General features: G+C 40.4%; 1 protein-coding gene across 1 annotated transcript in view; it reads right to left on the reverse strand.

The window, feature by feature from the left end:
* Window positions 1-22,068, reverse strand: part of FKBP15 (FKBP prolyl isomerase family member 15) — a 60,278-nt gene that overhangs the window by 29,384 nt on the left and 8,826 nt on the right. The window contains exons 2-11 of the mRNA XM_006735110.3: window positions 19,369-19,484; window positions 13,714-13,798; window positions 13,193-13,262; window positions 8,592-8,666; window positions 8,165-8,263; window positions 6,185-6,334; window positions 5,477-5,545; window positions 4,155-4,301; window positions 1,260-1,402; window positions 747-804 (exon numbers count right to left, since the gene is read on the reverse strand). Of these exons, the coding sequence (XP_006735173.1) occupies window positions 747-804; window positions 1,260-1,402; window positions 4,155-4,301; window positions 5,477-5,545; window positions 6,185-6,334; window positions 8,165-8,263; window positions 8,592-8,666; window positions 13,193-13,262; window positions 13,714-13,798; window positions 19,369-19,484 (1,012 nt within the window). The remainder of the gene's footprint in view (window positions 1-746; window positions 805-1,259; window positions 1,403-4,154; window positions 4,302-5,476; window positions 5,546-6,184; window positions 6,335-8,164; window positions 8,264-8,591; window positions 8,667-13,192; window positions 13,263-13,713; window positions 13,799-19,368; window positions 19,485-22,068) is intronic.

The raw sequence follows: 22,068 nt of genomic DNA on the forward strand, positions 1-22,068 counted from the left end.
GTAATCACCAATTTCACTCCAAGCAATCATCCTGTTTCCCAAAGTGGTAGGTGGAAGCCACAGGGCTTTCGCCGCATGCTCATGCAGCAAACTCAGATGCCTTCATGAACTAGGCAGGGTAGCAGCAAAGTACAGCGTACATGCTCCCAAAGGCTTTCAAATCCAAATTTTACTACAACTGTATGCTAGTCTTCCTGTCTTACAGTTAGGGAAACACAGAGGCCCAGAGACCATCTCAAAGTCAGCTAGTTGGTGAATTAGTGCAGAATTCATCTAAGAGAATGAAAGTGTGAAGGTATGTAGTGTTAGCAGTAATTATAATAACAAGAGCTAATGTTAATGGAGCTCTTACAATATGCCAGACACGATACTAAAAACTTCACACATATGATTTCATTTAAATCTCATAAATACCTCTTGAGTATAAAAATCTTCATGCTTAGTGAAGTCATACTTTATGTAGGCTCTGAGCTTAGTGCTTTGGGGCTGTGAGAATTATTTCCATTTTAATCATGAAGAAGCGGAGGAGCAGAAAAGTTAGATAATTTTCTCAAGGCCACAAGTTTACAAGAATAAAGATTTGAACCCAGGTCAGCCCATGCAGAAGCTAATTTATACTAACTCTCCAGTAAGGGGAAATTAATAAAGTAGCTTTTTTTTTTTTTTTTTGCTCTAACCTACCCTACCGCGAGGCACACAAAACCTTCTCAGTAGACTGGGGGTGACAGACAGACTTGTATACTCACTGAATTTACTGTAAGCTGTTCACTGAGGGAGTTAGATTTGATACGAAGGGCCGGCTCCCTGAAATCAAGTAAGACATATGCTGAGGTTAAAAGAAAAAATCCCAAATCTATAATCATAAGTCCCGATTATGCTGGATAAACAAATTGTTTTTGAAAGCGTTTGCCAATTCAATGGCTATGATACAGAATCATAACCATTCTTCAGTTTGCATTAATCTCTGAAAGCTGGTGAAAATGAATAATTTTCCATTCAAATTCTTATCATTTTTTACCCAGTTTTCTTCCAGACTTCAGCAGGTATTCATACACATCCAAGTTAGTGCATTTAAAGACTATGAAAATTAATCCTTTGTCAGAAAAATCTTGATGCTAGTATTTTCCCCATTTCTCTCATCCCATTTTTTTCCCAATTATTTAAAATTACTTAAGTTTGCAACCATCCCAGTTTCTGAACCCCTCTAAGGATCATTTTTATGGACAGTAAAAGAGCATGATACAACTCCAGGATCTTACCCTGATTTGAAAGGCACTGAGGTGGGTGGTGATAAAACAGGGTCAGCAGAGAGGCCGTCAGCACCTGGTATGGGAGAAGGGGCTGCAGAATCCCGGGAACTAATGCTGTGCCCGTCAGAGCCAGAATCTCTGGCAAACTTGACCTAGGGAGAGAGCAACCACAGGTGGAACAGGCTACAAAAAAGGAACCCTGCCTTCTCCACCCTCCTTTCTTTTACCTATTCTTCACTACACAAGTCATAACCTGTTCCCTTGTAGCAAATCAGAAAATGTGGATAAGCCAATAATAATAATCACCTGCAATCCAACCACGACAAAATAACACTGCTAGAATTTGAGATGCAGTATTTCACATTTATATTATGTCTTTGTGTATTTTTTATTAAAAAGGGACCATATTGTTTTGTGATCTGCTTCGTTCACTCAGTAACATATTTCCATGTTACTAAATTATTAATCTACAACATCATTTTTTTTTTAAAGATTTTATTTATTTATTCATGAGAGATAGAGAGAGAGAGAGAGGCAGAGGGAGAAGCAGGCTCCCCGCGGAGCAGGGAGCCCAATGCGGGACTCGATCCCAGGACCCTGGGATCATGACCTGAGCTGAAGGCAGACGCTTAACCGACTGAGCCACCCAGGCGTCCCTCTACAACATCATTTGTAACTACTGAACATTATGTCTAACTTCAAGGGTCATGCCCATACCTGCCATTATCTATAGGAAAAAGTCTCTAAAAGATTTTGGGAACAGAAGTCTTAAATACCTATGCTGCTACAAAATATATTTCACCAATTCCTGGTTGTTAGATATACAGTTCATTCCTAATTTTCCTGTCACATCACAAACAATACTTCAATGAATAACTTTCTATCTACATCCTTGCACATAATCATTCCCAAAGTATAAATTCCCAGAAATTAAATAGTTGAGAGAAAAGGTATGTTCATTTTTAAGACTTTTGGTATATACCACTAAATTTCACACCACAAAGGGTGAACTACTCTATACTCCACAAGTAGTGTGTAATGTTCTCTCGACACTCATCACACTGGGTATTATCATTCTGTAGCAGCCTGGTCAATTTAATAAGCATGTCAATTTGTTAACAATAGCCAAGGGGTGCCTGGGTGGCTCAGTTGGTTAAGCGCTTGCCTTTGGCTCAGGTCATGATCCCGGCGTCCTGGGATAGAGCCCCACATGGAGCTCCATGCTTGGCAGGGAGCCTGTTTGTCCCCCTCTCTGCCCTTCCCTCCAGCTTGTGCTCTCTCTCTCGTGTGCACTCTCTCTCTCAAAAAAAAAAAAATCTTAAATAGCCGAACTATGGAAGCAGCCCAAGTGTCCATCCACTGATGAATGGATAAAGAAAATGTGGTGCATATATACAATGGAATATTACTCCGCCATAAATAAGGAATGAGATCTTGCCGTTAGCAATGATGTATTTTTTCCTTACAGTTACAAAATGCCAGTCTTGGTGGATTCAAATTGGTTTGTTATCTAAAACCATTCATGACTTCCTCAAACTCAATGGAAAATTGAGACAAGATATAAAAGCTGTGAAAAAGGCAGCTAAAAGCCATGAGTCAAAGAGGGTTGGATTGACCCAGCAGAGATAAGAGTGTTCAATTAGGAAAGAGCCACTGAGAAGAAAAGTAGATCATTTGTTGCAGCAGAAATAACAGCCACAATAAAGATAACCATAATACTTGTTTTCTGTACTATATTTTGTAGTTTATAGTCACAACCACTATCACATTTGGACCTAACAAACACAGTGTAAAGCAAACAAGGTCTTTTTTTTTTTTTTTGGAGGGGGGCATTAATTTATTTAACCACAATTTGTTACAAATTTTATTGTAGAAAATTGTGCATACTCTTGATAACATTTTTTTAAAGATTTTATTTATTTATTTGTCAGAGAGAGGGTGCGCGCACAGAAGCAGGGGGGAGCAGCAGGCAGAGGGAGAAGTAGGCTCCCTGCTGAGCAAGGAGCCCGATGCGGGACCTGATCCCAGGACCCTGAGATCATGACCTGAGCTGAAGGCAGCTACTCAACCGACTGAACCACCCAGGCATCCCTTGATAACATTTTTTAATGGAAAATAAGGGGAGAAAATAAAAAGGAAAAAGTTTCTGAACTCCATTACCATTCCCCAGAGAAAGACGCTTTTAATAATTTCTTCTCTTTCAGCAATTTTCTATGAATACATGCGCATATATGTATCAATATGTATAGATACACAAATATGTACATGTGTATGACTGTGTAAATTATTTATTTATATGTAAGTATTTTTATATGTTTACATGTATTTGTATACACACAAGAGATCATACTATATGTACTCATTTGCAACTTCCTTTTTTCACTTAATAGATTTTGGATATTCTGTAAGAACGCATAAAAGCCTACTCCGTGAAAGACCTTAACTTAACCAGTTGTTTAATGATGGATATTTAAATTGTTTCCAGTTTTTACTATTACAAATAATGTGGCAGAAGGAGGAAACTATGTATCTCTATCTACATACAGATATCTTTGCATACTTACTGTGAACATAGCAATACAATAAGTTTATACCCATGGAATTACTAAGGCAAAAGGCAAGTGCACCGGGTAGGAATCACTATTTTATAGACAGAATAAAAAGGTTAGTGTAGAAAGGTCATTTGTTCAGTCACCACCTCTTCTAGACTCTAAACAGGGTGCCAGGAAGGACATAAACCTTGGTCTTTAGATTCCAAAGCCACTGCCCTTTCCAACTACACCATTTTTACTTAAAAAAAGAGAAAGAAAGTCCTTGAATTTGTTATTCAAACATATTTATTTACTCATTTTACTTAATGGCAAAAAGGACTCATCAAACACAAAACAGCACAATTTCACTCACCCGCTTTATCTCCACCTCGTACACCAGGATTGAGTCCGGCGACTGAGTCCATCCTACTACCCCTTCAGAGCCAGCAGCACAAGCTGGAGGGATGACAAGCAACCGCTTCCCTCCTTTTCTCATGCCCAGCATCCCATCTTCCCAGGCCTTCGGGAATCAGAGAAGAGGAAAAGCTCATCAGGACACAAGCCTCCTCATAAGACAAAATGAAGTCCCGGATATTAAGCTCCTCTCCTCCACACTTTCAGGTTTGGACCTCTTGAGAGACATCAAATTCAACTATAATCCCCCCTTGGTTATAAGAATATCTAGAATACTGCTTCTATTCCCTTGTAAAAGCCGGCATATCCAGGGCTAGATGATATATGCTTATCTTAGGTGATGAGAGAAATTGGAGGACAGGACAATGGTATTAAAAGAGAAATAAAAGCTACCATTCATTAAACATATTTTTTAAGTACTCTGGTAAGTGCTTTACTTACATTATGTTGTTTAATCCCTAAAACAACTTATAAGATTAGGAGCATTATCTCCATTTTACATGTAAGAAAACTGAGGCTTAGGGAGGTGAAGCAACTAACTCAAGATCAGATCACTGGTAAATTGTTAAGCCAAGATGAAACACTAGATCTGTGTACCTTTAAAGTTCATGCCTTAACTCCTATGATCTACAGGAAGAAATCTCCAAAAGATTCTGGCAAAAGGAGGCATAAACAAAGCTATGAAGAAAACCTTTCTGTTGTGCAAAATGACAATGAGTACTTTTGCCAATGAGTGCTTCGTAGAGCATCATCAGGTCCTGACATGATGATACTCAACATGTGTAAAATACTCTTTATTCTATAAAGCACTTGCACAGCTGGTAAAGAAAAGCTTCACAACATGAAGCCAAGTCCCAGACTCCAATCCCAGTGTTCCTCTTGCTGTGTGGTAGTTGCTTCCCACAATGACTGGGAAGTGCTGATTCAAGGCATCTCAGACAGGTAAGAATCACCCATTATGATACAATTCTAGAAGAAACAGTTTCATCTCTTCCCCTATTAGGCTACACGGAAGATTGAATAATTTTAATAATTTCCTCAGAGTCACACGATGAAAAAAAAGAGTGAGAATTAAACAAATGTCACCATCTTCAATATATTCTCATAGGTAAAATTTCCCAGGTAATCTCCCAGATAACGTAAACATTCTTCTCCTCCTACTTTTTAACCAAGCTTTTCCAGACTCAGAAAATACACCCAGGTTAGAAATTTTACAAATTTAATATAAACTACGCCTACCACAAGTGATAAAGCCATATAAGAACACAGTCAAGCCAGTACCTTGATGACTTTTCCTGATCCTAATTTCAGGCGAAGCAGCTTATCTTTGTTAGCAGTAGAGTCCAAAACCTGCAATTTGATCAAAGTAAATGAGGTCAACCAGTTTCAAAAATAATAGTAATCAGTAATAGTCAATACAGATTAGCACAGTATTCCTGGAATAAGGAATGTCAAATATACTGGGGGGGGCCGGGAGGGGGGTAGTTCTTAAAATACCTGAAGAGAAACGTTCACTCACATCATGGCTAAATTGGGACTTGAATGTATATTTTTTTGAATCATAGTCTAAAGCTCTTTCTATATCATACTGCCTTTGGGATATTAAGACACAAGTCCCCTCTATTTATAGTATCTATTATACAAAAAACAAACAACTGTGAGGAAGTTCTAAAAAGAAGTTTTAAGACCTAATCCCATAAGAATAAATTCAAGTTTAAAACCGATATAGGAAGACAAGACATACACATGAACAATTACCAAAAATGATACTTAGGAAATGGGTTTCCATTCTAAATAGAAGAGACAAAGTGGCACTGAGCAGATTTAACCTGATAGGATTTCATGGCTGTGCCCCAAAAGCAGCCAAAGCAGGGTTCCTAGAAGATTTCTATTTGCCGACAGCAGCAATTCATGGTAATAACACCTTACATATGAAGAGTCCTAGTGCGATTTCAACTACAAATGAACTTGTAGGCTACATTTCCTTACCTGGCCCAGCACGTGATTCTGGAAGAGCCAGCTGGTATAGGCCACTTCCAAAGAATCTCCAGCTTCTACAGCAGGGCCTTCTGCTACAGTGAGGTCCTGGGAGAGCACTGCCTCCAGGGAGCGGGTGCTGTTGCACTTGGCAATGCACACCTGCGAGATGAAACCAAAGCCGCATAAACTCAGTGTAAGCTCGGTAAATATTCACTCCATTATTGCTAATGTTTCCAAACAGTGGTATCCACTAACAAAACTGATTACATGTTTACAAATAAACCATTCCAAAGTCCGTAATCTTGCCAGGAATCAAAGTGCCTAAGAGTAAGGCTTTGGAGTCAGACCATCACTGCCACTTACTAACTTGTGGCCTCAGCCAAATAACTTCTGTGAACCTTATTTCATACAGGTATTTTGTAAAATGGAGATTAAAGACTCTGCATGCTTCCTAGGATAGTTATGAAGATTGAGCTAAATACAAATAGAGTCCTTGGCGCTGTGCCTGGCAAATAACAGTAAGTACACAAAAACCATTAGCTAGCATTACTATAAGGATCTTACTGTTTCAGTGTTTGGGAACCCATGAAAGAAAGGAGAGCTTCTAGAACAATTTCAGAAGGCATTTCTAAAGACAGTAAGCTAGAAAAAAGGCCCTTTATAAAACCATGCTACATTCCCAGATTTGCATGCCCACCACCTACAGACTTAATCGTTATCATCTTAGCACAAATCTTAGACAAAAGAGTCAAACACATCTTTGTGAATACTTACTTTACTGTTAATTTTTTAACATGGTCTACGTTACAAATTTGCTACTCATTTGCTTAAAAGAAAGGTTTCATTATTACAATCAAATAAATGCTACCTAAAGCAATGAGATGTTGTTTTTTACCAAGCATATGAGACTTAAAAAAAAAAAAAAAAAAAAAGATAATTTTAAATGTTGGCAAAGGTATAGTGAGAGAACAGATATGTATATGAAATAGTACAATCTCTCTGAAAAGCAGTATGCCAAACTGTCTACAGAACCAAGAAATATTTGGACTCTTTGACCCAATCTTCCACTTCTAGAAATTTAGCCCGAGGAGATGATCGGGGGGAAAAAAAGGACACAGAATTATACACAACAATGCTTGCTACAGTATCCTTTATTTCAGATGGAGAGTAATCTAAATGTCTAAAAGTAAGAGAATGGTTAAATAAATTAAGGAACATTCATACTATGCAAATTTCAAAAATGTTTCCAAACAATTTTTCATGAGGTGGGGAAAGACACATTATACATTGTTAAAAATACATATACATAGCAAGATATTGAACTCTTAAAGGAGTATACTTACTTATGTACACTACACATAGAAAAAAAGAAAACATTAATAGTGGTTACTTTGGGCAGTAAGATTTCAAGTGATTTTTTTAAAAAATGCTGTTCTAGGGCGCCTGGGTGGCTCAGTCGTTAGGCGTCTGCCTTCGGCTCAGGTCATGATCCCAGGGTCCTGGGATCGAGTCCCACATCCGGCTCCCTGCTCAGCGGGAAGCCTGCTTCTCCCTCTCCCATTCCCCCTGCTTGTGTTCCTGCTCTCGCTCTCTCTCTGTCAAATAAACAAATAAAATCTTTAAAAAAAAAAAAAAAATGCTGTTCTAAATGTTCTACAAGGATCATTTAACTTTGTAAAAATTCTTTTAAAACACTATTTTTAAATGACAGTTTTATTTATTCCTTAAGATAATTTATGAAGTGGAAAATGTTTTAAAGAAGTTTGCATTAAGCCTTTTTTCTCTTAAAGTCTCATTTTCAAGCAATTTCAGTAAGTATTCCTATTATCTCCTTGAAATACAATAAGCTCAAGTGACAAATTTAGTGGGTTTTTAATGCTTGTCACTAACAAAACATAGCAGGTTATGAATTTTCCATATAGTTTCCTAAAATCAAGGGAAATCCAGGCTAGTGTTTGGCCTTTCACAGGAGGAGTAAGATGGTATTACCTGTTTATTGAACTCCACAGCAGCCTTTTCCGACTCAAACATGATGGACCAGTTTTGTCTCTGGTCATCATAAAAAGTGCTATAGTTATTGGGCCGAACCTGGGGAAAGAAGATGTTGGGATAACTCAACGACAGGCAGCAGAGTGCAAAAATCTGACTGCTTAAACTCACAGAGAAGGGTCTTGACTCAGGTGGACCCAGAGAGAGATAGGGAACTTTCTCCTTCCCTCCTGCCCTCCAACAACCACCCCTTGGTCTGTTTCCCAGAATGCGGCCAAGAGACCTTCTCGAGAGGCTCTGTTAAGATATCCACTCTGATGTCCAGGGGCTGAAGCAGTAGATCTAATTCCCGCCAGGTACATACAGACCAATTTCTCCTATAAACCCATCCCAAAGGAGCTGATGATTCCAACATGAGAAGTCTTACCATTAGCTCAAAGTTCAGATGAATCCTGGCAACAGTAACTGCCTGTTGTTGACTGATGTAAAGAAGAATCCTATACTGTACTCAAGTAAAGGTGGGCCGGAAAAAAAGAAAACCGAAGTTAAAAGCAAATACAAAATCATCAGCGAGATGTCAGGGGTTGTGCTGCATAGAGGTATAAAACTCAAAACTCACTAGATCCCTTAAAGCTTAGGTTTTAAATTCTATCTTCTCACTATCCACTCTCATCTCTTCTCATCTTGGCCTTACTTACTCTTTTACTGTAATTAGCAATTATTTTGTTGGTGTTTTCACCGGTATGAGGGTGACAAGAGATCTACAAATGGCCAACATATACATGAAAAGATGCGCAACATCATTAGTCATTAGGGAAATGTACATTAAAACCATGAAAAAGTATGACTTCATACTGACTAGAATGGCCTTTTTTTTTTTTTTAAAGATTTTATTTATTTATTCATGAGAGACAGAGAGAGAGAGAGAGGCAGAGGGAGAAGCAGGCTTCCCGCGGAGGAGGGAGCCCGATGTGGGACTTGATCCCAGGACCCTGGGATCATGACCTGAGCCGAAGGCAGACGCTCAACCATCTGAGCCACCCAGGCGCCCTAGAATGGCCATTTTTTTTTTTTTTTAAGATTTTATTTATTTATTTGAGAGAAAGAGAGACAGAGAAACAGCATGAGAGGGGAGAGGGTCAGAGGGAGAAGCAGGCTCCCCGCCGAGCCAGGAGCCCGATGTGGGACTCGATCCCAGGACTCCAGGATCATGACCTGAGCCGAAGGCAGTTGCTTAACCAACTGAGCCACCCAGGCGCCCCGAGAATGGCCATTTTTAAAACGCTCATCTATTGCTTGTGAAAATGTACAATAGTACAGCCACTGCGGAAACAGTCTGGCAGTTCCTCAAAAAGCTAAACATAGGGGCACCTGGGTGGCTCAGTCAGTGAAGCGTCTGCCTTCGGCTCAGGTCATGATCCCAGGGTCCTGGGATCGAGCCCCACATTGGGCTCCCTGCTCCGCGGGAAGCCTGCTTCTCCCTCTCCCTCTGCCTGCCCCCCCCCCCGGCTTGTGCGCTCTTGCTCTCTCTGACAAATCAATAAAATCTTAAAAAAAAGAAAAAAGCTAAACAAAGAATTAACATATGACAAGGCAATTTCACTTCTAGTATATACCCAAAAGAACTCAAAATAGGTACTCAAACATATACTTGTATGTCAATGTTCACTGTACCATTATTCACAATAGCTGAAAGGTGGAAACAACCAGAAGTGTCCATCAACTGATGGATACATAAAATGTGTTACATGGGCGCCTGGGTGGCTCAGTTGGTTAAGCGACTGCCTTCGGCTCAGGTCATGATCCCGGAGTCCCGGGATCGAGTCCCGCATCGGGCTCCCTGCTTGGCAGGGAGTCTGCTTCTCCCTCTGACCCTCCTCCCTCTCATGCTCTCTGTCTCTCATTCTCTCTCTCTCTCAAATAAATAAAATCTTTAAAAAAAAAATAAAAATAATAAAAAAAATAAAAATAAAATGTGTTACATACACACAGTGGAATATTACCCAGCCCTAAAAAGGAATGAAGTTCTGATATATAACATGGATAAATCTTGAGACCATTATGCTAACTGAAATAAGCCAGATTCCGTAAGTGATTCCACTTATATGAAATATCTACAACAGACAAATTCATAGAGACAGAAAGTAGATTCGACATTACCAGGAAATAATGGAAGGCAGGAAGGGAAGTTATTGCTTAAAGGTTACAGATTTTTTTGCTTGGAGTAATGAAAAAGTGGAAATAGACCATGGTGATCATTGCTCAATATCATGAATGTAATTAATGCTACTGAACTGTGTGCTTCAAAATGGTTCAAGTGGCAACTATTATGTTTCATATGTATTTACTACACACACACACACGCACACACGCACACACACAATCATAGTTAAGCAAATGATTAAAATTCAATTCCACAGGGGAGGGAAGGACTGTGTCGGCTGATATACAATCTTGCACCAAAAAAGACTTTCCTTATCCTATGTTAGGCAGATAGAATGAGGGGCTGAAACCTCAATTCAATCTGATCATAGAGATTGAACTGCTCGGGGAAGGATCAGAGATTTATCAATAGTTGGTCCACTTCTGGGCTGCCCCTATTCTCAAGTATTTATTATCTTCCCTGGCTTTTGGTTGAGAGCCTAGAAGCTCTCTGACTCCTCGGTCCTGAAAGTTCTGCCCATCATAGATTGTGAGCTGAATTCTTTTTTTTTTTTTTTTTAAGATTTTATCTATTTATTTGAGAGAGAGTGTGTGAGCGAGCAGAAGTGGGAGAGGGGCAGAGAGACAAGCAGACTCCCCACTGAGCACAGAGCCCGATGCGGGGCTCCATCCCAGGACCCTGAGATTATGACTTGAGCCGAACTCAGACGCTTAACTGAATGAGCCACCGAGGTGCCCCTCTGAGCTGAGTTCTATAGCCTCCTCCCCATGAAGTTCAAAATCTAGCAAATGTATTGAGAGGAAAGTCGTTGCTGTTGCTTATTCCAGGTACCAGCCCTATAGTAGGACTTTTATCTCCTATGCACCATGAGATGAAGAAGTTTCCCTCTGCCTTTCCGGCATAGCCCCTGGACTTCTGCACCATCCCAGAACTCTGCAAATGTCCCATGGGGAAAAACCAATCTTGTGCTTGGAGCTCCTCTAGTGTCTGCCGGTGTCTCTTCCCCTCAGTAGCCTCTTTGATTGGGCCATACCTGACCATGCCATGCCACTCCTAGGCATATCAGTGAAAGAACCAAGGGAAGGAAATAGTCAGCTCAATGGCTCTTCCCTCTCTGAAATTTTAGTTCATCTAGTCCTCATCATTTCCACAGCTCTCCAGTGAATTTTAAATATAATTTTTGCAATTTATCTTCTTTATAATTGTTGCAGTGGGAACTGCTGCCTGCCACAACCTACTACCTCCTACTGGTGGTGAAGGGTGGTGAAGTCCCGATACCAGATTTTTAAAATCCAAATGGCAACTTCTAATGAATTAATACATCCAGATAATAATCATGGATGGCTACTATATGATAAAATCAGGGACAACTAGACATCATTTACCTCTGGACAGGAGAATGAAAGATTTAAGGGACATAACAACCAATTGCAATGTATGGACCTTATTAGACCTGATTAAAACAATCTGGGAAAAAAAAGAGACAATCAGGTAAATCTGAACAGTAGCTGGTAGTAAATGAGATAAAAAATATTAGGGATGCTTAGGTGGCTCAGTTGTTAAGCGCCTGCCTTCAGCTCAGGTCATGATCCTAGGGTCCTGGGATCGAGTCCCGCATCGGGCTCTCTGCTCAGCGGGGAGCCCACTTCTCCCTCTCCTCTCACTGTCTCTCCTTCTCTCTCAAATAAATAAATAAAAATCGTAAAAAAAATTTTTTTTGTGGGGTTTTTAGGTGATAATTGGATAATGGTTATGTTAGAAACAAAAATCCTTGGGATATATACTAAAGTATTTACATCTAAAATTGTATGCTGGAGATATAGTCAAAATACTCTGAGCAGAAGAAGGAAGACAGGCTGGAATCAAGATGAAATAAGATTAGTAACTCTTAGAGCCTAGGAATGGGTTTCTGGGGGTTCATTATTCGAGTCCCACAATTTTTATATGTGTTTCCAAATTTCCACAGTTAAGTTTTTTGTTTGTTTGTTTTTAATACAAATGGGTGTTGTCTATTACATTAGTTACCCTGAACAGGTCATCTTATCTGTGTCTCAGAGTGTCTTAGGAGCGTGGCCCTTAGTTCACTGGACCTTTGAAATGCCAGAATTTCTTATGCTTCTCTCAACAATGTTTAAAACATTCTGGAGCAGAATTTTTTTTTTTAAGATTTTATTTATTTATTTGACAGAGAGAGACACAGCGAGATAGGGAACACAAGCAGGGGGAGTGGGAGAGGGAGAGGGAGAAGCAGGCTTCCCGCTGAGCCAGGAGCCCGATGAGGGGCTCGATCCCAGGAGCCTGGGATCATGACCAGAGCCCAAGGCAGCCGCTTAACAACTGAGCCACCCAGGCGCTCCTCTGGAGCAGAATTTGAACCTAGATACAACCCACATAAGGAAATCAAGTCTTGGGGCTTCTAGCCACATTTCTTTTTGACCCAAACCAATACTATGCTGTGCGATCCACTGCCCACCTCACTGTCAAACTTTCAAAGGATAAACACCGGTCATTGATTCAGGCATAAAGACAGAATGCTCTAAGTAGAACACTAAGTGTTTTTCATTACCTAACAAAGGGATGTCCTTGGTAAATGGTTTACTCTAAAACTCTCCAAAGTCTTTAGTACCATATCACAAAGGTCAAACTTAAAAGATTTTGCATGGTTGGATTTGTTTTAATGCACAATAGTAAGCAAGATGTGACTATGAATGTTACTATGTACCTCATATTAAAAATTCACATTCAAAACGAACGATCATTCTAATCCTCTGACACATGAGACATTGGGCGAGTCGAGGTAAAAACTAACTCATCAGTATGATATGGGACACCTGAATGTACACGAGACATGGGGGCATTCTCACCTCTCTGGCTGTGTGATTCCCCAGCACTGCAGCACCAAACTTGCCCTGCTTTATATATTGACCATTTGTGCTACAGAAGCAAGAAAAATAATAGGTATTAATACTTCCTTAAACTAAGTAGAACAGCTTTGTCTTCTGTCACAGAGAAGTGAGGAATCTAGTCATTTAGCCTCAAGAAAAGGATAGCGGTGAACAGTTTATAATTTAAAGCTCTTATACAACTTCTTTACTCTCTGAATATCTATTCATGGTATCTCAGTGGAGTGAGCACTTAAGAAGGCAGTTGTTGAGGGTACAAGCACTTCCTAGAGAGAGTATACAAAACAATGGCTCTCCAAAGTTGTATGTGCAGAATTCTCTAACCGAAATGTTAAAAAGCATTACTGATCCTCTGCCTATGGAAGGACTGTGCAGCCTGTGTAGCTCCTTTGGCCACCAACAGAGGCTTATTGAGAAAAGACAGGAGCTTAAGCCAGTATCCCACTCCCAACTTCAGAAAGCATTCCTTCGCAGCTACTTACTATCGATACGCATGAACTGCTGTTGCAACCAACACGGTGGAGGTGCCTGTTGTAGTGGGGGCTGCTTTTGCCGGCACCTGATTTCCTAAAGATGAAGAAGAAAACAAAGATGTCATTCATGTCTTTCTTAAAACTGATTTTTAACCACTGAGGCAGCTTCAAAATTCTCCTTTACATCTTACAGTTAGGTGGTACAATGTTTTCATGGCCATTATCTTTATCTGACCCACAGAACAGCCCTATGACCTCATCTGGGAATGAGGACACGGGAGCTCTAAGCACCCAAGTGCGATGACACGATGATAGCAGCGAGCCCAGGATAGAATCCAACTCTGGTTCCACTCCAAACAAGTCTTGGAGCTGGACAAGAGGCCCTGCCCAGAAAGCGAGGTCATATTCCATCTACTTTCTTTTCTTTTTCCAGTATTTTGCCAACTCTAATATAAATAAAATTACTTCTCCTTCCCTTATTTCAGGCTAGAAAATTAATGATGATATTCAGATCATATTCACTACTTCACTTTTCCAGTGATTCAGGGTAACACTAATGTTTTAAAACAGTGTATTTAGAGAAAACTGCATATTTATACTCACCACATTTATGTGTTGATGGAAGAATAGTGAGAACATTGGCACAGACATGGAAACCAAGAACTTACTTTCAGAAGTATCCCTGTTTGATTTCTTTCTTTCCTTTTGTATTTTAAAAACAAGATGACAGGCTTAAGATGGAGTCACTTATGCTAAGTCCCAGTCACCAAATTGAGACTTACTGACAGATGTCACTAAACTGAGACTTACTTAACAGTTTCGGCTCTCCCTGAAATGGAATCTGAAACCAGTCAATCAGGAATTCCCTGCTCAGCATTAGTTAGGTCATCTACATGACAGATCCCTGCCATCCCCTGAGGAAAGCAATCTTGCAATAATTATCCTGCTTTTTTGCCTACTGTAACTTCCTTGTTCTTGCTCCCTTCTGCCTATAAAAGTCATTTTGTGCAACTCCTCAGAGCTCCTTTCTATCTGTTGGATGGGATGCTCCCCAATTCATGAGTCATTTAAAGCCAAAAAGATCTTTAAAATTTATGCAGTTGAATTTTGTTTTTTAACAATACTGACACATCTTTTTGTCTGATTATAGAGTACATGTACTCTATAATATGTAAAACTTAGCAAATGCAGAAACAGATAAAGAAAATAAAAATGACCTGTAGTCTCACCAATTAAAAATAAATGTTAATAATTTGATGCATTTATTCCTGGTCCTTTTTCAATACACATAAACTTCACAGCTTTTTTTCTTTTAGTTTTTAAATGAAATTTATGATATAATTTGACAACCTCCTTTTCTCATTTAGTACTAGTTTTTCTTTTAAAACAGTCTCCAAGACAAAGATAAAATAACCCTAAAGATGCTTTTTGGTGGTTACATAAAATACTGTATTAGGACTTGGCCAGAATTTATCCAATGTCCTATTATTTGACATTTCTTTGGACTGTTTCCAATTTTCCTCCATTATAAATAATGCTGTGGTGAACATCCTGAAAACATACATCTTAGTATGTATCTCTAATTACTTTCTTAAAATAAATTCTTTTTTTTTTTTTTAAGATTTTATTTATTTGAGAGAGAGAGAATGAGAGACACAGAGCATGAGAGGGAGGAGGGCCAGAGGGAGAAGCAGACTCCCTGCCGAGCAGGGAGCCCGATGCGGCACTTGATCCCGGGACTCCAGGATCATGACCTGAGCCAAAGGCAGTCGCTTAACCAACTGAGCCACCAGGCGCCCTTAAAATAAATTCTTAAAACTGGAATTATGGGGTGAAGGAGTGTAAAACATTTTAAGATTTTGTTACGTCCTGCCCAAATGCCCTTGAGAAATGTCGCACCAGTTTACAGCCCCACTAGCAGTGTGAATATGCCCGCTTTGCATTCTTGCCTACAACAGGAGCCGATCTTTTTAAAAAATCTTTACCAGCCAAAGAGGGACAGTAGGGAAAAGGGAAATGCCATGTTACTGTTGTTTTCATTTGCATTTATTGATTACAGTGAAGCAGAGATTTAACATTTTCTATAGATTTGTACTGGTCCTTTTGTTTTGTTTTGTTTTGATGAATACCCACCTACGTTGTTTGCTTGCTGTCCTAGTCTGGTCTTCATGTTTTCCTTATTATTTTATAAAAACCTACAACATAGTTGTCAATTCAACCAGTACTGTCCAGTTGTACATCATACGACAATAAAATTTTTCTCCTGATAAGCCAGCTGTTAAGAAAAAAAAGTAACTAAGGCCAGAGGCAGGTTATCAGGACAGGTGTGAAACACTGAGAAAAAACACTGTCTCCCCAAGGTCAGCCTAGCATATTCCTTCAGGTTAGTTCTGCTTCTCCCAGTACGCTCTCATCTCGCTATCTAATACCCTAGAAATGGAAGGTTGCTCATGGATTTGCTAGAAGGGTAAGTCAGATGGGATCTTCTCATTGGCTCAGCAGCCCTTCTTCTCCGAAATCAGTATTGCAGATTCTGAATGCCCCACCGACAAGGACTTCTTTTAATATGTACTTACAAATCTTTTTTTTTTTAGTAAAGTTTTTTTTTTTTTTTAAGATTTTATTTATTTATTTGACAGAGGGAGAGAGAGGTTTTTATAAAATAATAAGGAAAACATGAAGACCAGACTAGACAGGGGGAGTGGGAGAGGGAGAAGCAGGCTTCCCGCCGAGCAGGGAGCCCGATGCGGGGCTCGATCCCAGGACCCTGGGATCATGACCTGAGCCAAAGGCAGACAATGACTGAGCCACCTAGGTGCCCCTGAGTAAAGTTTTCTTGAATTACAGTTGTTAGTGTCTGTTCTTTTCCCCTTCCTTTTTTTTCTTCTGTGCACACACGCGTGCGCGCACACACACACACTCTCTCTCCATGTGTTGAATCTTCTTTGCCATCCTTAATATTTGTCACACTTTCTTTTGGAACATTTTTATCTCTTAAATTTTTTATTTTTTAACAATTTCCTCTTGTTAACCTTCTATTTCTCTTCAGGTATAATCTGCTGTTTTTATTCATTCTTGTGTTCCTTCTCATTTAGCCCTCATTTCTTTTTTTTTTTTAAAGATTTTATTTATTTATTTGATAGAGACAGACAAAGCGAGAGAAGGAACATAAGCAGGGGGAGTGGGAGAGGGAGAAGCAGGCTTCCCGCGGAGCAGGGAGCCTGATGCAGGGCTCAATCCCAGGACTCTGGGATCATGACCTGAGCCGAAGGCAGACGCTTAACGACTGAGCCACCTGGGTGTCCCTAGCCCTCATTTCTGAAATTTTTCTTATGTCTCTAATTCTTTCCTGAGTCTTGTCACTTACTTCTGAGATTTTCTAATCTCATTTAGGTTCTCATTTCATGTCTTATATTATTTTCCTAATGTTTACAGGTGGTTGTAGTTTTTAATCTATTCAGTAAGAAACATTCTCACAGAATAGAGCTCTCACTGTCTGTAAGGATAGTATTCTCATTACTTGACATGGAGTTGGATTCTGGTAAATTCCTACTGTTCTTTTTAATGCGAAATTTGCTTTTCCGAACTTCTAGAAAGCGGCAGGGTTCAAAGTGGCTTTCTTAACTTCATAGAGCTCCCTCTTCTGTTGCTTTCGAATAGAGCTCAAAAATATGGTGGCTTCCTCCTGAGACTTCTTGATTCTATTTCTAGCCCTACTTTTATCTATATCTTTTCTCCTTCACTTCTATTATATCCCCATCCTCCTCAGTTTTAATTCCATTCCCAGCTGGTTCTTCTGAGTGTGGGGACCTGTCCTACAAGATCACCCTAGGGGATGAGTTTCAAAAGTTCATAGGAGTGGAATGCTTGGCTGGCTCAATTGGTAGAGCATGTGACTCCTGATTTCAGGGTCATGAGTTCAAGCCCCACGGTGGCATGGAGCCTACTTAAAAAAAAAAAGTTCATAGGAGCAAGACTGCTCCAGTTCTTTCAGTCCCCATTATCAAACGCTTGTACCTACCCACAACTAGAGTGGGCAAAACACTTTCCAGTTTCGGCTTCACCTGCCATATTTTCCATGAACATCTGGTGGCTGTTTTGGGGTTCTTCCATGCTCAGATTTAGATAACCCATTGCTACCCTGTTTTTTCCCATGCAAATGCTGATACCACATAAGCCTTGGAGCTGTTAGTGGTTTGTCCAGACCTGCCTGTATTTTGAGATATTCATGAAGATACCTTTTCAACTGGATTTGTTGTAAATATTACCCATAGGTTTGTCTTTTCTATCTGCTCTATTTTTATATTGAAATCTGAAGAGATTCAAGAACTATGCTGCACTTTCCCCGCAAAGACTTTTTACACAAATATCCCTTGAACAGAGAGGATCTCCTATCTTGCGACTTTATTTTTTCTTTGTAAATGCCTACATAAGACTGTATAGGTAATTTTTAAGTTGAAATGCCTCTATAACTCCCCTTTAAAAGTATAATTAACTCATAGTTGTTGTTTTCTAATTAAAACAAAATCAAGTTACCTCACTGGCTGGGGACTGAGGCTGTTTATTTTTATCCACATCCATTAACTCAACCGCTTTAAACTGAGTCAGAAACACACTGCTGATGAAGAGCTGTGCCAGAGGAAATGTAAAGGCAGAGCCTACTAGAAATCTGGCCTGGTCATGGCTTGGAGAACAGGACCAGCAATCTATAGCAAAGCTGCCCAAAGTGACAGGTAAGATTTAGAGCAGGGGACAGCAAACATTTTCTGTACAGGGCCAAGCAGTAAATATTTTAGTTTTATGGGCCATATATCTGTTGCAACTCTTCAACTCTCAATAATCTAACAAACCCTCAGTGCCAGGATTGTGCCCAACATGTCAAAGGCACTCGATACTTTCATCTTCATTCAACAAACAATTTAATGCCCCTTACCACCTGTTCTGCTCAGGACTATTTCTATCAGTCCCCCACTCCTCTTCAGGTTCTTACAGAAAGATAGCAAAGTGTAGAGGAAAGAGCTTTGGAGTGAGTCAAGTCAGGGTTCAAATTTCAACTATGTCACTTACTGCTGTATGACCTTGATCAAGTCCCTAAACCTCTCTGAGCCTCTGAACTGGTGGTAGTCTTCCCTATTTCACAGCACTGTTGAGACAACTAAATAAGGCAATTTATGTAAGTACCTGAGACCAGACTGAAAGCAGGCATTTTAGAAATATTAGTTGCCCCTTTCTCTCCTTTCATTCAACAAATGTTCATTCAGTGTGTCTCCATCATGATGAAAGGTACAGGGGAGAGAGCACTGAGCACCACTGTCCAGTTGGGAAAAAGTCACTGTCAGCATACATCTAACCTATCCAGGTAAAAGAACTGAAAAGCAGCTCTTCCTTCTTGCCAAAACATTGGACAGTGCCTCAGGCAGTTTTAGAGAGTGCGGTTCACGTGGGGCAAAAGAGTTTGCCTGAGACCTTCCTCCCCCAGCTTCCAACAAAGGGCATACTATCTAGGTGCTGGAATTCAGGATATCAGAGCTTAGAGAGGAATGTACCACTGGTAGTGAACTTGGCCAGACTGACTGAGGATGGACAACCTGGCATGTCACTTTTGGAAGGCTGTTTATCCTTCCAACTAACCTGTTAGGGACCAATCCTAACCTCTTCACTTACCTGTTGCAGCTGCTCCTGGGCCTTTCTTAGGCTGCTTTGGGGCTGTGTACTGGAAGAATTCATTTCCATGGCCAGCAGATGTCTGATCCAGTCCAAAAAGAGAGGCCAGTCTGGCACTGTTAGTAGAAAATGAAAATGACACTTCATTTGACATATCTCAAACCTGGAATCATTATAAAAGCTGTTCATCTCCAACCTTGAACAAATACCTCCTTGACTGCATATCCCACCATACCGGAAATGACAAGTAAGTGTCTTTGAAATCAAGATTGTATTTCTGGGGATGCCTGGGTGGCTCAGTTGGTTAAGCGTCTGCCTTCGACTAAGGTCATGGTCCCAGGGTCCTGGGATCAAGTGCCGCATGGGGCTCCTTGCTCAGCAGAGAGCCTGCTTCTCCCTCTGCCTGCCGCCCCCCACCCCCCCGCTTGTGCTCTCTCTGTCAAATAAATAAATAAAATCTTAAAAAAAAAAAAAAGATTGTATTTCTGATCTAAACAGCATCAGCTGACCTTGCCTGTCCACAGGACTTTGGTCAAGGCATTTATTTGGGACCTCAGTTTCTGCGTATATAAATTGAGGTGATTGGTAAATTGAGCAGATGCTCTCTGGTCTCTTCAAACTGTAAATTCTTGCCTTGCAAGTCATAATTTCTTACCTTTTACTCATTTATTACACTGAAATAGAACTGTACTTCAAACTTACTCCATCAAACATGGTCCTATCATCTAACAGGCAGAATGATTCCTTCCCATCCCTTGCAATGAATCTTATGCCCCAACCATTCCAATGAAACTGCTCTTGTTAAGCTCACCAGCAACCTCCTTGTTACTAAACACAGTTTATCAGTCCTTATCTTATTTGGCCTTCATGCCGCCCTTTTTACACTGTCAACTAATTTGTTCTTCTTCAAACAAACTCTTCCCTTGACTTTTGTGGGGATATTTGCAGGGGTGGGAGAAGGGATTGACCCAAGCAAGACATCAATAAATGCTAATGGGATCCCTCTCTTGTTGTCTTCCCATGTCTCTGGCTCCTTGTTTAACTCCTGGGCCTCTTCTTCCTTTGCCCAACCTTTTATTTTCTTTTTTATTTATTTATTAGAGAGAGAGAAAGAGAGGGATGGAGGGAAGGAGGGGGTGAGAATCTTTAAGCAGACTCCCTGCTGAGCATGGAGCTTGCTCTCACGACACTTGAGATCACAAGCTGAGGACGTGAGCCGAAACCAAAAGTCAGACACTCAACCAACTGAGCCACCCAGACGCCCCTTGCCCAACCTTTTAAATGCCCATGCTCCCAGATTTCACACTCTCCCTCCCTTGGCAATCTAATTCATTTACGTTGGTATCAAGTGCTATCCAAATGCTGATAATGCTCAAATCTGTATCCCCAACCCAGAATTTGCTCCTGAGTGTCAGAAAACACAGATATCCCACCAGCCACACAAATGCAATATAACAAACTAGAACCTGTATCTTTCAATCCCCACTGCCCCAGTAAAACCTGCTCTCACTCTTGTATTCTCTTCTCCTGGTGAAAATACTTTTTTATCAGGGTCCCCAAGACCACCATCAGGTTCAGTGATTTGCCAAGACTCACTGGACTCAGCATATGGTTGTACTCATGGCTAAGATGTAATACAACAAAAAGATAACACAGCAAAATCAGCCAAAGGAAAAGGCACATGGGGGCAAAGTCCAGAGGAAATGAAAAGCAAGCTTCCAAGAGTCCTTTTTCCAGTGGAGTGACACTGGACACATTTAATTCCTCCAGCAAAGAGTTGGAAGAACATATATGAAATACAGTCTCCCAAGGAAGTTCATTAGACTCAGTGCCCCAGATTTTTTATTGGGGGTTGGTCACACAGAAACCCTCTAGCATAAACCAAAACTCTACACTCCCAGAAAGGTAAGGTTCAATAGAAACCTACTGTTTGTACAGTTTAGGCACACTGAGCCACGTATCATTTATGGAAAGCTTTGTATCAGTGTGGGGAACTGTTTACCAATCAAGTTCCCATATGCTAGCCAAGTGCCAACCTTGTAAACAGGACTTTCTAAAGATGATGTTGTCATGTCTCCTGTGTTAACTCTTTTCTGCAAACATACACAACAAAACTGAAATCTGGGCAACATCCTTTGTCTTTTTTTCCTCTGGTGCTCATGACCAATCCCTGAGTCCATCTGATTTTACTTGCTCAATACTTCTTGAACCCATCCATTTCTCCCCATCCTCACTGCCACTGCCCTAGTTCAGGTCACCATCATATCTATCTAACTAGAATTATTCCAACAACCTCCTGACTTATCTCCCTGTCCTGGTCTTGCCTGCTTCTTATCCATTCTCCACACGGCATCCACAGTGATCTTTCTAAAAACCAAACTTGATCGGGCACCTGGGTGGCTCAGATGGTTAAGCATCTGCCTTCAGCTCAGGTCATGATCCCAGGGTCCTGGGATCGAGTCCCACATTGGGCTCCCTGCTCAGCGGGGAGCCTGCTTCTCCCTCTCCACCCCGCCCCTGCTTGTGCTCTCTCTCTCTGTCAAATAAATAAATAAATAAAATATAAAAAACAAAAACCAAACTTGATCAAGTCTCTTTCCTCCTTAAAACCCTCAATAATACCTCAATATTACCAAGATAAAAATCCAAACTCCACAAGACAGCTTTACAGAGTCCTTTAAGACTTCACCTCTCCATACT

Source organism: Leptonychotes weddellii, chromosome 14 (genome assembly GCF_054177405.1).
Source record: "Leptonychotes weddellii isolate Sample4059 chromosome 14, ASM5417740v2, whole genome shotgun sequence".
Classification (NCBI taxonomy): Eukaryota; Metazoa; Chordata; class Mammalia; order Carnivora; family Phocidae; genus Leptonychotes; species Leptonychotes weddellii.